General features: G+C 51.3%; 1 protein-coding gene and 1 non-coding gene across 3 annotated transcripts; one reads left to right on the top strand and one right to left on the bottom strand.

The window, feature by feature from the left end:
• Positions 1–340: 340 nt before the first annotated feature.
• POM121L2 (POM121 transmembrane nucleoporin like 2) lies at positions 341–3,784 on the top strand. 2 transcript variants are annotated; one of them, XM_032861673.1, is made up of 2 exons: positions 341–2,210; positions 2,253–3,784. In XM_032861673.1, the coding sequence occupies exons 1-2, from the start codon at positions 557–559 to the stop codon at positions 3,599–3,601; spliced, it is 3,003 nt and encodes a 1,000-aa protein (XP_032717564.1). In that variant the 5' UTR covers positions 341–556; the 3' UTR covers positions 3,602–3,784. The 2 variants fall into 2 exon arrangements, with proteins under 2 accessions (XP_032717564.1, XP_032717563.1); XM_032861672.1 differs by having other exon boundaries at positions 341–3,784.
• A 7,855-nt stretch (positions 3,785–11,639) lies between these two features.
• Positions 11,640–11,721, bottom strand: TRNAS-GCU. The gene has a single exon. It is a non-coding gene; the product is annotated as a tRNA-Ser (tRNA).
• Between the last annotated feature and the right edge of the window lie 2,851 nt (positions 11,722–14,572).

The following is a 14,572-nucleotide window of genomic DNA, read 5'->3' as shown; positions in this document are numbered from 1 at the left end:
GGGGGGCCCGGTCGGCTCCCCAGCCCTGCGCGCTCCGAGAGCCGTCCCCACCCACCCCGCGAGGCTGGGACCGCGCGTCTTGCCCCGACTCCGGGGCCGCGCGCCTGGACCCCCGAGTGGCCGCAGCCAGAGCCTGGAGACCCGGCGCCCACTCGACCGAGGCTCCGGGACGGCGCTGCGGGCGCGGAGCCAGGTCTCACGGCCTCACGGTCACCGCCGCACGGCCCCTGATGGCGCTGCGGGCGCGGAGCCAGGCCGCGCGCTGCACCCCGGCCCCTCCCCGGCGCGCGCCGCAGCGGCAGCCGAGAGCGCACAGGCCCCAGCGCCCCGCGGAAGCCTCCGAACCGCACCGCAAGCTCCTGGGGCTGCCGGGGACGCTCTCCTCTGTTCCCACGGGGCGCCGACCTGTGGGTGCCGGGCCTGGGGGCTGCCGAGCGCCCCGAGACCCTCGCACTTTCCTCGCGCCAGGATCCCAACCGTCAGCGGAACACGGCGCACTCCGACTCCGGCTGAGTCCGTCAGAAACCTGGGGAACCGACCCGCCTCGGCGCCCCGCATGGGCAGTTACCTGGGCAAGCCGGGGTCCCAGCCGTCGTCTCCCGCGCAGGCGCGCACGGACTCGGAGAGGCCGCGGAACCGCCGGCCGGCTCAGCCCCTTCATCAAGTCCACCGGCTTCCGGCTGTCCACCGCGCCCACCCGGCCCGGCGGCACCCACCGGCGAGGAGGCCGCCAAACCGGGATCCTGACAGTCCCATCGCGTGGGCGGTCCATGAGGCTTGGAGGCGCTTTCCCTTGGAGAGGTCCCAGAATTCCATCGTGGGGCCTCTTCCCTCAGACTGGTGGGACAGTTACCTCCAGCGGACTCTCTGGTCTCTTCGGCACCCCAGGGCAGCAGGGAGCCCGGTGACCATCAAGATAGCTCCTCCTGAGCGGAGAGCGCTTCTCACCACTTCTCCCGCAGAGGACATCGACTCTGCAGGGTCTTCACCCTCTGAGAAGCCCCCAGACCCGTGTGCAAAGGAGACGGTGCTGAGGGCCCTCAGACAGTGCAAGAAAGGGAGAGTGAGGTTTGATGAGCCACTGTTTCCCGAGGGCTCGCACAGTGAGAGCAGGAGTCCAGACACCCAAGCATCCGCATTTAGGCCCCTGGTGAAACACGGAGCCCTCACTTCTTTTGTGCCCAGGCCTGGGCCTCTGAAGAGAAGCCTCAAGCCCTGGAGCTCGGATCGCAGCTTGACGAAGAGGCCCAGCTGCTCCTCGCTGAGCTCCTTGGCCAGCACACACACAGGTGGCCTGCTCGGCTCCAGAAGAAATGCGATAGCAAGTTCTTACAGCTCTTCGAGAACTTTCTCTGAGCTCTGGAAGAGAAGTGTTTCCAGAGAGTCCCTACAGACACCAGAATGGCCAGTAAAAAAGACAGAAAAGGGTCATCAGTCTCCCTCTCCAGTCTCACTGGAATCAGAAGGGTCCCCAGAAGCATCTGGCAGCTCTGGGCTGCTCTCTAGTCCTGGGGACCTGCTGGCACCGACCCCACCTCCCCAGCTTGGTGATGCAGACCCTGGAGAGGACCTGGCCTTAGGGGAGAAAGGTGAACTCCAGGGGAGCAATAAAGCGGAAGAGGAGACCACCGACCTCACCACAGACTCTGTCCCTGAGACGCGCTCTGCTCTTCAGCCTTCCCTGCCTCTCGCCCTGCCTTCTGCAGGCCCGGCTTCAACCCAGGGCCCAAATCCACAGCTGGAGAGCCTCACAGAAATGCGGGAGTCTCCCCTGGCCCTCCCACCAGCCACAGGAGGGGCAGTCGGCGTGGCCCATCCCGCCCTGAGGGAGGGCGGCCCGCTGTCGTCCCAGGGCTGCTCACAGTCAGAGCCCCCTTCAGGCACCTCTTCAGACTCCAGACCCATGTCAGCTTTCATCCTTCTGACCTCTGTTTCTCCCACATCACCGGCAACTGATGCCACATGGCCCCCTCCATCCTCTCAGGCCGAGGGGACTGCTGTCAGCCCTGCGGTGGTCCCCGAGCTGAGTCCTCTGTCCAGAATGAGCAGCCCAGCGCCCCATCTTCCTGCCTCTGCACCCCCCGAAGCCACAGCTTCTGCGGACCCCACGTCAAACCCCATGTTGGGACTCCCACCCAAGAGTGAGATCGGAGTCTCTTCATATTCCACAACTTCAGTGGCCACTACAACATCTTCAAGCATCCTGACTCCCACCTCTGAGCCTATGTTGGATGGCATAGGACCCCTTAAAGCCCTGCCCTCGATCGCTCCTTTCTCTTTCGAGCAGACCTCTCCTCTAGCTTCTCCTGCTTCAACCCACCTCCTCCATGGCCCAGTCAAGGCTCTCTCTGGCATCATGGCCACCCCCCCCAAAGACCGTTCTTTCATGCCACCATTGGATTTGGGCGTCGTGAATGTTACCGGTACCCCCGGCAACACCTACTCCACCCCTCCGACCAGCCACTCCTTCCTTCTTGGGGCTACCTGTGCCTTCAGGGCCAGCTTCACCCCGACCACAAGCTTCATCTTCCCAGCACACCCGCGTACTGCTGTTCCTACCGTGCACACGGTCACCATCTTTAGCCAGGTTCTTTCCAGCGCTGTGCAGATATCCCCTAGTAAAAGCACTGCCAGCTTGCGGGGCGTGGGCTGTCCTCTGTCAGCCTCAGCCCTGGTAGCTCCGCCCCAGCCCTCATTACCATCCCTCATCTCCGCTCCCATATCCACACTCGGGTCTCCCTCAGGGGCCGGCTCAGGGCCACTCTTCCCGCTCTCCCCAGGAGCCACTCTCCAGCAGGCACTGGGGGCTACAGGTGGGCAGAAGCAAGGGGCCCCACAACCAGCCCTTGGCCCAAGCCTCAGTAGCCCCTTCATTTTTGGAAACTCAGCTGTGGCCTTCCCCACCCCAACCCCCGCTCCGGCTCTGCCGGCCTTAAGCAGTACTGCGAAGTCACCCTCTGGGGTTTTGACAGCCTTGGCCTCCGCCTGTCCGCTCCCTGCCGCCATCCGGCCCGACTCTGGCAGCACTGCCGCAGCGGTTCCCTCTGGTCAAGCAAGTAAGAATGGTTTGGGGGTTGTGGCCCAGACGCACCAGAATGTGGCCTGTGGTTCGGTGTTTGGCAGCACAGCCCCACCCCCTTTTGCTTTTGGGGGATTAGTGACCCCTATGGACTGTGGGGACTCTGGGGTCAGTGGGACTGGCCCGGACAGGAGCTCCAACCCTGGGGTGTTCAGCACTGGAGGAGTGCCAAGTGGGACCCCTGGTGCCATCTCACCTTTTGGAAAGGGCTGGAGCCAGAACAGCCCAGGCCCGACCAACCAGAGCCCACCTTTTGTCTTGGGGAGGGCCAGCATTTCTTCAGGAAAATCTATGTTTGGGGGCCCCTGCATGGCCCCCTTTGCTCAAAGCACCCCTGTCCCTGGGCCAGTAACGACAAGCAGCAGCTTCAACTTTGGGATGCCCTCTCCACCCGCCCAGGGTTGTGCTGGGAGAGGAACTTTCAGATCACCGGCCTCTTCATTTTCCATTGGTGCAAAGTCAAAAACCCCAAAGAACCGGGACCAAGGGCATTCCCGAAGGCATCATGCCCACAGGAAATAGCCTGTGTCCCCCGTCCCCTGATCTGGACATCAGGATTGTGAAGAGCCTTGGGGGTCTTCCAATTCTCTACAGCAAACGACTCCCAGATCTCAGGCTAGAACTTTACATATTCACCATGTGGGTCCCAATCTGCAATCTAGAAGAAGGTGAAGAGCCAAGGTATCTAGCACTAACGGCGGAATGAAACCGGGTGGGACCGAACCTTCGCAACTAAAGAACTGTCCCTTCTCGCCCGCTTCTCTCTCTGTCGGGGTGAGAGCGGTCAGGACAGCGCCCCGACTTTCTCCTCGGGAACAGACATGCCAGGAAGGCAGCAAGTACAGCCCACACTCTTGCATCTTTCGGGGGGAGGAACAGATTCTCTCTAAACCTTACCCTGCTCTCATCTGGCCGGAAGAACTCATTCCCTTTCTCGTCCCCCAGGGGTGCTCCCCCTCATCCCTCACTGCTTTTTCTTCAGTGAGTGCTTGGAGGAGCTTTGGATGTAATTTGACCTTGACATTCTTGAATTCGATGAAATCTGGTGTAATTGTCCCTGACGGATCAACGCTTGAGGGCACCCCCCTCCACCGTGTGCTGCGCTTGCTGTCACTTCCTCCCACCAAACTGGTTTTAATCTTTTCCCGGGAGAGGTGGTGCTCTGGCCCCTTCCTTTCTCTGCCAGTTTAGCTCCTCACAGATGGGAAAGTCAAGCCTCCGTCTGTCAGACCCCAGTGGTTGCTCCATGTTCCAGAAAAGGGAAGCTCTCGGCCAGTGTCCCTCCAGGCTTGGAGCAAGGCTCCCGGCCTTCTGCTGTCCACTCTCCAGTGCGTCTGTGAGACTTGCTCTCATCACTTTGTCAACACGACTGTGCCTTTTGTACTTTGAGTTGAGTCTGGAGGAGGAACAGCTTTTAGGAGTGATGTTACTCAGAGAGAGCAGAGCCCCTGTGAGAAGTTTCTGGGGCCGGGCTGATTGTCTAGGGCCAGCAAGACCACTTAATGGCTGCAAGTGTTGATTCCTGACCTCACAACAGGGTTTTGACTTCAAGGGCGGAGTCCTCAAGAAGTAATAGGGCCTGGAGAGGGAAGGACATGTTCTTCTCTCTACATTTTAGTCATGATCCTACAGTATGAGCCAGAAAGGCCCAATTAGGGAGCCAAAGTTTACACTTCATGATTTCTTTGAATCTGTACCTCCACATTCACATCTCTCCCGGAGAGGACAGGCAGGGCAGGAAGCCTCTTGGAGCTGAGAACATGGGAGAAAGGGAGACATGTCAGCAGACATCTGCTCTGGAACCAACAGGAGGTCTGTAAGTGAACTGTGACATATTCCTTAGCATTTCCTAGTGGCGGGGGGGGTAGGCAAGAATGACTTCCTGAACACATCTATCTCCTGTTTTATGGATATCTTGGAAGAGGTCCAATTGGAACAACAAGCAATCTTCAATTGCTTGATAAAATAAAAATAAATGTTAAAATAAGTACATGCTACAGGAATTACTGTTAAACTCATATCAATAGAGAGGCAGAAAGACATTAAGAAACTTGCCCAAGCCCACCCTGTTAGTGAAGGCCGATGTGGGGTTTTAAACTTCATGATTCCAAGGTCTGTGGTCACCTCTCCCTCACGACAACAGGTCCCCAGAGCTAGAGCTGTATAGCAGATATGCCTGACTAAATCTCCATGCCGTTTCAGATGTTTACAGCATTCCATGACCCAAGAGTGCCATCTTACAGAGGGGGGCAAGAGTTCTTTACATGATAATTTAATATTTATCTAGTCATGACCATATGCCCTGTGTTGTGCTTTGCACCATTCAGAGGCAAAGGACGACTCCTGTCTGGGAAAACTGAGTGGGGGGATTGGTAAGTTAGCCCGTGAGTCCAGTACAAATGCCCGGGGAATGGTAGCGGAGCAAGTCATCTTATTTAAAACTCAGAACTTAAACAAACAAACAAACAAACAAAAGGACTCAGAACTTCAGTTCTGTCTTTATGTGTTTGGAGCACCAAGGGGAAAGGGACATTGCAGGCTGAAGGCAGATGTTCACGGACAGATCTAGAAGACAGAGCAGATCTCTTGGGTTAACTTCCAAGGAGATACAGGGATACTTCCAGGTGTGGCTGGTGAGAAGCCCTGGCAGATCTGGACAGATCGTGGGCAGATCGTGGGGCAGATCGTGGGCAGATTGTAGGGCAGATCATGGGCACATCATGGGGCAGATCATGGGCACATCGTGGGAGATCGTGGGCAGATCATGGGGCAGATCACAAAGCAGATTGTGGGCACATCGTGGGCAGATCCTGGGTGTGCTTACAAACCACGTGCAGCATGGACAGTGTTCCACACACAACGGAGAGCCTCAGAAAGATTTTAATCAGGGAAGAGACAAGTTTGGGCTTGATGGTTCTGGCTGTCACGTGAGGAAGAATCGCATGGGGACAGACTGGAGGCTTGGAGACATGGGAAAGTGTGAAGACACCTGCAAACGTTAAAAATGTGGGTTCAAACTAGGTAGCCAGCAGTGACTGCTCACCAGGCAGAGAGAGAGCAGAAATCAAGGAGCAGGGACTGGTAACCGATTGCATGGTTGTGGGTGGAGGAGAGAGGCAGAATGAAGGAAAGGGGTTGCTGAAGAAGATGGATTCTTAGCCGTCTGGCTTGGAAGAAAGAAGAACAGTCTGGACAGAATACACGGAATTTCGCATAGGTTGTGAGATGACTCGGGTGGAAAGGAAACGCTCTGCAGGCTCTTCAATCACTCGCTCGCTCACAAACCATGGGCTGACCGAGACTGGTTACTAGGCACTCTTCTAACACGTGGGCTGCATCAGTAACAGACAAAGTTCCTATTCTTGTCGAGCTTCTCTTCTGGGTAATGATAAACAAAAAAACAACAACACAATAGAAACTAACGAGTACGATGGTAAACGGCACGACCCAAATAGAGGTCGAAGAAGGACTGAGACGGGGCGGGAGTTTCATCTGCAGTCTTAGGAGAAGCGGACAAGTGAGCAAAGACGTGAATTCACACGCCAGCGAATGAGGGAAGAGGATTTCAGGCCAGAAGAACTGGTCCCAGGCTCCAGAGTGGGATTTGGGGGTAGGGGGCTTTGGGGCAAAGAAATGACCAGTCAACTCACTTTTAGGTACTATTATTCTGACCGGTGGCTGAGATGAGACCGCAGAGTAAGAGGGGAGATGGAACATGAAACAGACTGACTTATTTATTTATTTTTACGAGGCTCCAACACAGAACTTGAACTCATGACTCAGACTGGGACCTGAGCTGAGATCAAGACTGAGCCACCCAGATACTCCCATACTTTCTTATTCTTGAGAAAACTAAATTTTCATTGTGATTGTAATTTCTCATTTTTTATTATGCTTTTTTGCAGTCTAAATGAGGTTTCTGCTCCAGCAGATTACCCCAGTAGTGTTGAGACATGTATCTGTCGAATGCAGAAGACAAGATTTTTTTTTTTTTAATCTCAGGGGGCTCATTTTAAAGCAGTCCAGACTGTACCATATAAAATACAAATAAGTTTAGGGACACCTGGCTGGCTGAGTCAGTAGAGCCTACAACTCTTGGTCTCAGGGTCATGTGTTCAAGCTCCACGTGGGGGTGTGAAGCCTATTTTAAAAAAAAGATTAAAACAATACAAATAAGTTTCATATGAAGGAGAAAGAAGGGAATTCTAACCAAGGTGGTACTATCTTTACCGGTGTGGCCAGAGATGAAGCCGACTGCTCAGCTTTGCTACCTCACACAATTCCAGCATTTTCCTGTGGCAGGGCTACGCTTTCTATTCACGTCACCAGGGGCTAGGTTAGAAAGGAAAGCGTGAGAAGGCAGGGTGGCCATGCGGAGGAACTGTGACTTCTTGGACAACATGGAGAAAACCCAAGTCTGTTGTTTGTTTACAGAAATCGTGAAAAATATTTAACTGGGTGAAAGGACTAATTCTGACCTGTTGAAGAATGTGCTTTCTGGAACAAAAATGTCCCTATTTTAGTTCTGATCTCTCTCAATACACTCCTCAAGCTGATATGAAAGAAATGAATTCCTGGAAGTATACTTGGAAAGTAAATTTTCTCTCACTTATTGAGGAGAATTCTGTCAAGTCTCTTAGGGTCAGCACCTTGCTGAGAATGTCATTCTTTCATGCATGAGGGGTGGCCAAGATTCGGCCCTCTTCCCAATGAGTGCTGTGAATTTTCTCCTGCTCCCAAGGACCACTTCTTGGTTCTACAAATTATTTTGGGAAGCTGTCCTCTCGTGGCCACTTTTGCCTTGGCTCCCTGAAGTATGCACAGAAGGTATTTCTTTTCCTTTCTCCTCTCCCTCCCTCCCTTCTCTTTCGGCTATTATATCGCTGTGGTCCCCTCTTTTCTCAGTATTTCATTAAATATATTTTACGCACAGTAAAATGCATAGATCTCAAGTGTGGACAGAGCGACGAAGTTTACATATGTATATCCTGTGTGACCTCCGTTCACATCAAGATAGAGAACATTCTCCTTACTCCAGAATGCTACCTTAGGCCACCTTACCAGTCAACACTGCATCCTGCAGGCCAATCACTCTTCTGATTTCGATCACCAGACAGTTTTGCTTGCTCCAGAACTTCATATAAGTGGAATCCTATAGTACATTGCCTTGTGTGGCATTTTTTGCCTGGCGTTATGGTTTTGAGATTTAACTGTGCTGTTACATACACAACAGAACTGATAGAAATGTATTGTTTTTATTGATAAGTGGAATTCTATTTTATAAACAAACCACAATTCATCTATGTGGTGCAAGAAAATGAGATGCCTGATCATGTCCATAGTTAGGAGAAACATCTGTTAAAGCCCCACCAGCAGAGTGGTGCAGCAGAAGCGAGCTGGGCCCATACCCCAGAGACTGATGCGTCAAAACTCTCCTTTGCTAGGATGCCTGCATTTTCTTCCCTCCCAGATCTCAGGCGGAATGGGCAAGTTGCAGAATCTAGTTTTCCTTTGATCCCTCCTCCGATGCCTTACCATACCATCTAATCTCTACAGATGGTTAATATCCCCCAGACTTTCTTTTCTGCAAAAGCTGACATCCTCACTCATTTCAAAAGAGAAACAAATCTCTCTCCCTTCTTATTTGGGATGAGGTGAAAAATTCACCTTTACTTTCCAATGGATCAACATTATCTTTCAGAATACACACTTGTTTCTAGCTATGGTTTTATATTTTTAAAAAAGATTTTATGTATTTATTTGACAAGAGAGATCACAAGTAGGCAGAGAATCAGGCAGAGAGGGAGGGGGAAGCAGGCTGCCCTCAGAGCAGAGAGCCCAATGCAGGACTTGATCCCAGGACCCTGAGACCATGACCTGAGCTGAAGTCAGAGGCTTAACCCACTGAGCCACCCAGGCGCCCAGTTTTGTATTTTCTTCACACTTGAAAAAAAAAAAATGTTCTCATTGGAGATTTTTGCCTGATGACTGCATTAGACTTTACTTGGGCACTAGTCTCCTGCTTCTTTAATTTCTTTACTCAGCCTGATGCATGATTTATCAGATCAAGTTAACGGGAGTGCTTTGTGAATCCTTCCTAAAACAAGACGCTGCAGTAATCATGAAGACACCATTTGTAGGCACTTTATGGGCAAAACAGAAGCCAAGAAGTTAAATGGGAAATGGTAGAGAAAAATGGAAGGGATGCGTTACAATAAAAGAAGTTTGTGCATCAGGATCCCACGGACAGAATCAGAAAAAAAAAAAACACAGAAGTCTTAGCAAGACATTTGCAAAAATGCGTCTTTGAGGAAAGTTTTGTGAGTAAAGTACTCTGGAGTGAGTTTCTTATAACAAGAAAATACAAATTCCTATAACAATAAGCACCTGAAATAAGAATAATTGCTTAAAAAATCACATGGAAAAATGGAAATAAAGTGGGTGGGGGGATGGAGGACGGGGAGGGTGCTGCATTGATTCTCTGCGTTCATGGGTGTGCACTTTGACTCACAGTAGAATGTTCGAGAAGGAGGGAGCTGATATGCCATCATATAGTAAAGACTGGTTTTCAACACATGCTAACTCCAAGGGGTAACTTTGCAGGGCCAAGGCCAGGCTGCCCCAAGATGGGCCACTTTGGCGTGAAGATTATTTTGAGTTAAAAAGTCATCCAAACCCAGCAGATTCAGGAAAGAAGCTTATCTCCCCTACAAATGGCTAAAAAGAAATTTGGTAGAGAACCTGCTCCAGGAAGAGAGCTGTTACAGCAGAGAACTATGTTATACCATGAAGTCGGTCTGAGAAGAATCTAGAAGGTCCTCTGTGTCCTGTTGTTTCTGAGGGGCCCAGCAAATATTTGTGTCCCAAACATTTGCTCTTTGTCATTTTCCAGAGAATTGCGTTTCATCCCTTCAAGTCCCAGACCCCACTTCTTAGTTCAGAGTGACATATATATGTCATTTTGCTTGACTGTCCTTGGAACGTCATGTCCGTGTGTGTTCCCTCTATGAACAAGGTTAAACTTTTATTTTTTCCTGTGAATCTTTCTCATATCAATTTGATTCTTGAAGGAGCTTCAAGGGCAGAGGAAATTCTTCCTTCCTGCCTAGAGCAAGATACCTGTATGGCCTTAAGAGGTCTCCCCACAAACTGCCTATTCATCATAAAAGGGGAAAGTCTACTCATGTGTGACCTTGACTGTGATCAGAATTAACCACGTTAATGAGGGGCAATAAACATTGCATGCTTCTTGAGTTTTCTGCCCCGAGAAAGACTTAGTACCACTTACATGGTCTTATGATTGGGAATGCAAAACCTGGGCCTAATTATGAGGGGAAAAAATCCCACAAAGTGCAAATGAGAAGTATTATTTAAAACAACAAGAACACAGAACACAAAGGAAGCAGTTATTGTATCTTAAAAAATGGCATTGTCATAAAATACAAAAAGAGGCTGTGAAGATATTTTAGATGAAAGGAAACTAAAAGGATATGGACAACTGATGTTAACTACCTGGAATTTAAATAAAAACATTTTTTAAAAAAGGGATATGGGGGGCACCTGGGTGGCTCAGTGGGTTAAAGCCTCTGCCTTTGGCTCAGGTCATGATCTTCCACAAGGGGCTCTCTGCTCAACAGGGAGCCTGCTTCCCTTCCTCTCTCTCTGCCTGCCTCTCTGCCTACTTGTGATCCCTGTCTGTCAAATAAATAAATAAATAAAATCTTAAAAAAAATAAAAAATTTAAAAAGGGATATGGGCGACTGATAAAAGAGCTAATTGTACCGGAGGGGAAATGCTATCTAGGGTCAACAGACAAAGGGTCAACAGACAACACTGAAATACAGACAAGAGATTTTAAAAATAACACCATGTGAAATACACCAAACTGACACATACTTTCATTATATATAAAGAATATCCTTATTTTTAGGAAATATCTATTTAAATATTTAAGAACAAAAGGCCATGAAACATACAATTTGCTCTTACACGGTTCTGAAAACAAATAGAGAAACACAAAGATGAAGATGGAGACTGAGTCGGAGAGGGAGGAGAAGGGAGCAGGGTGAAGGGAGGGAGGGAGAGGGAGGAAGGGAATGGTTTACAGTGTTAAGGGGTGAATCCCAGAAAAAGGTATACCGGTCATTTTTGTACTATTCTTAGTCTTACTAGTTTTCTTCAAGTTTGAAGTTACTTCCAAGTAAAAAGTTTAAGATCCTTGTAATGGCAATTCGGAAAAGTAAAGAAAGAATAGTAACACAAACACCCAAGGTCCCGCCAAGCAGCGTGAACGGTCTGCAGTATTTTGCCGACGTCCTTCTACGCCTCCGCAACCGTCGAGCCGCATTTTGAAGCAAATCCAGGGCGGAGGTTCCCAAGGGGAACCTGATCTCCGAGGGTGGCCGGCCTCGACCTAAGCTTTGGCTCCTCCGCGCAGAGCCGCGGTGATTGCGGCGAGGAACAGCACCCGCGGGGATGTCTTCCCCAAGGCCACCGGTAGGGGTCCACCCGCCGGATGCGTGAGGTACAAAACTTCCGCTCCCGAGAGAGGGACAGAGGCCGACGAGGGTGGGATTCGAACCCACGCGTGCAGAGCACAATGGATTAGCAGTCCATCGCCTTAACCACTCGGCCACCTCGTCCTACGGCTACCTGCGTTTTTTTGAAGACTCTCTTAAGTCTCCCTTTTAGCAAAGCTTTGCACTTTGACCCTGAGGCGTGCCGTTGTTTTTCAAACTGCGGTTGTCCCAGAGAATTCTCACACCCGACCGTTCCTTCCACCTTCTCCCCGGGGAACCTGTCACACTTGGAAGCTCCTGTCACACCCGCCCGGGTCTCCCGCCTCGGCTGTCATCCCTCCTCCGTGCTCGCACTTGCCTTCCGGTCCCGAGGGATTCTCTCTATTCACCCCCAACTCCATAATCTCGTTTTCTACCTGCTGCACCCTCAGTCTCTTCTCAGCCTCCCGATCTCACCTGAGGCCTGACAGCCCCCGGCCGCCCGTTTTCCTTACAGCCCTACTTGCTGCGGCTTTACCGTTGAAGACTCTTCGATAAAACGTTTTCTCTTGCAAATGTATTTTCACTCCATGCCTGCTACAGAATTTTATCCTAATATGAAGTATTTTAGTGCTCAAACACCCTATCGTGCCACTGTGCAACAAACAGCATACACTGAAATCCAAATTTTAGTTATTTCCAGCGACGATGCATCTATTTAAGCACTTTTCTTCTGCCTTGAATAGCTGTCGCATTTAGCCGTGGCACATAGTAAAAGATGCACAGAGATAATTTTGTGCATAGGTCATTTATTATGCATGTAAAGTAGAATTGCACTGGAAACGCGTTCTTCAGTGAAAGGGCTGGGAATATTTTTCCCCAAGTCATGTGTCCGCAGAGGAATAAGAAGAATTTAGTGGGAATTAACAGCAAAAAGACCACTAGTTTGTGGTTCTAAGTAGGGTCATTTTACAAAAGGTGCTTTCATGATTATTTAAGGTGCATGCTCTTCGGTACATTTCCTCCATCTAAATTTAGTAAATAAACGGTAAATAGATTATTTACTAAATTTACTAGTAAATAACAGGGATAGCGAAGAGGGGACTTGCAACCACCTAAGTATAGTTTTACCAAGTATGATTATCTATTTCCTTGGACAAGTCAAGGAGAATCATTTTCTTAAGAGTCTGAATAAGTGTAGAAAAATTAAAGCGCTAACTTTAGTGATACGTGCGTTCCCTTTCGTGTTAGTGTGCTGTCAGTCGGAAGGGGATGAGAAATTTGTCACCTCCTCCGCGAAGAGGCCCTGTAGGACACGCCGCTGAGACGCAGCCCTGGGTCTCATTTACAGACAATATATACAGAATATCGGAGACGCCAGCGTTTCCAACCAATTGTTCCTTCTTGGCAACGGGGAATATCCTCCCCGCCCCCGGTCCCCAGGTCGCAGGCCGCAGCAGCTAGCTGTCTCGTGCAAAGTAACACAACAGCAGGACTGGCGAGGGGCTGGGAAGCGGAGACGGTCGCGCCCCCCAGGAGCAGGTGCGTGCTGGCGCAGGTGCACTTTCGGGAAGTGTTTCGCTCTGTCCCGAGGGCTCCCGATCTCCAGCCTCTGCTGCGGAGCGCGCCGGCTTCTCTGACCCAGCTTCTCGGATCTCCACTAACACGAGCGCTGCTGTTTTCCCTCCACATTTCCTTGCTCCTCGCCTCGCGCCGCGACGCTTTCCTCCTCTTTCCAAAAACAAACGAAAGAGCCTCTTTCCAAAACCAAACGTCCCCGGCAATTCCCAGAGCGACTGCGCTAGTCCAATCCGCACAAAGGGGTCCACGGGGGGAGGTGGAACGACAAAAGGCCAGCTTCAGAGTAGGTTGGTAAACGTTTCAGTCGTTGTCTTACTGAGCCGGGGAGACAGCATTTCAATCGGCTCTGAAGGAGTGCCCCAGCTTGTTGGCTCACAGGGGGTGGCAGGCAAGAATAAGTTTGGACACAGCGATTTGCAGGGAAAGAAGAGCATGGCTCTCAGAAAGGAGCTGAGTGTCCGAGATCCAAAGGGAAATCAGACAGAGGGCCCACCAAGCCTTGAACTTGGATCGCTGGATTCAAAGTCCAGAGTGCTAGCCATTACACCACGGAGCCCAGCACCCTGGTGGTGACCCTAAAGGCTTTGTTGACCTGCTTGTCCTTCCTTAAATCCAGTGGCTTGAAAAGTGGGAGCATTCTGCTTTCCGTCCTGTAGGATTAAGTGATGGGCTGCTACCTGTCACACACCATCTACACCAGAGTCTTTTTTTTTTTTTTTTAAACACCAGAGTCTTAATAAAAAACATTGACTTCCAAACGTCAGGCATCCTCCCCTGCGTCCCCGAATCTCCTCCTGCGCTGTTCGCAACTGGGTGCCCCAGAAAGCGGGCAAGCGAGGCCGTGACGGAGACCGAGCCCTTCCCGAGGTGCAGGCTCCGTGACAGGTGTTTCGGCCGCCCTGTGGGATGGGGTCCCCTGTCCCTGTTTCAGGGGTGAGGAAACTGAGGCAGAGCCCCGAGGTCCCTCGCTTGGTGATCAGGTCTTACTCGCGCTCTGGAAAGGTTTCACCGCACCACGGGGGAGCCGCTGGCGCCTCCGCAGAAGTCCACGTGCCTGCGCTGAGAGGCTGGATAAGGCTCCCGGGGCGCCCGGAGCACCTCGGGGTGGGGAAGCGGAAGGGAGGAGGAACGGATCGCAACCGCCGTCCTCCCCCTCCTCAGCGCTCAGGAACCGGCCACGTGAGCAGGAGAGACCCCCAAAGATACGCGAGGGCGAACGGCCCCCCGCCCAACCACCGGCCTCCCCTCCCCTTCCAGGGCGCTGAAGCTGAAGCATAAACACTGCCCCGCTATTCGTAAGAGCTTTCACACTCTACATCATCATCGCCGTATACTTTTTCTCTCTCCTAAAGAAGTTTCTGTACCTGTGCTCTGTGGCCCTAGGCCCGTCACCTGTTGTCTGCCCTCCCAAGGC

The sequence above is a fragment of the Lontra canadensis genome, unplaced genomic scaffold (assembly GCF_010015895.1).
Source record: "Lontra canadensis isolate GAN:19392208 unplaced genomic scaffold, GSC_riverotter_1.0 scaffold21, whole genome shotgun sequence".
Taxonomy (NCBI): domain Eukaryota; kingdom Metazoa; phylum Chordata; class Mammalia; order Carnivora; family Mustelidae; genus Lontra; species Lontra canadensis.
Note: the sequence above shows the minus strand (reverse complement) of the source record. Positions and strands in the feature narration are given on the sequence as shown.

Coding starts and splice junctions, on each gene's coding strand:
- POM121L2 (XM_032861672.1), top strand. CDS start 557: ATGGGCAGTTACCTGGGCAAGCCGGGGTCCCAGCCGTCGTCTCCCGCG.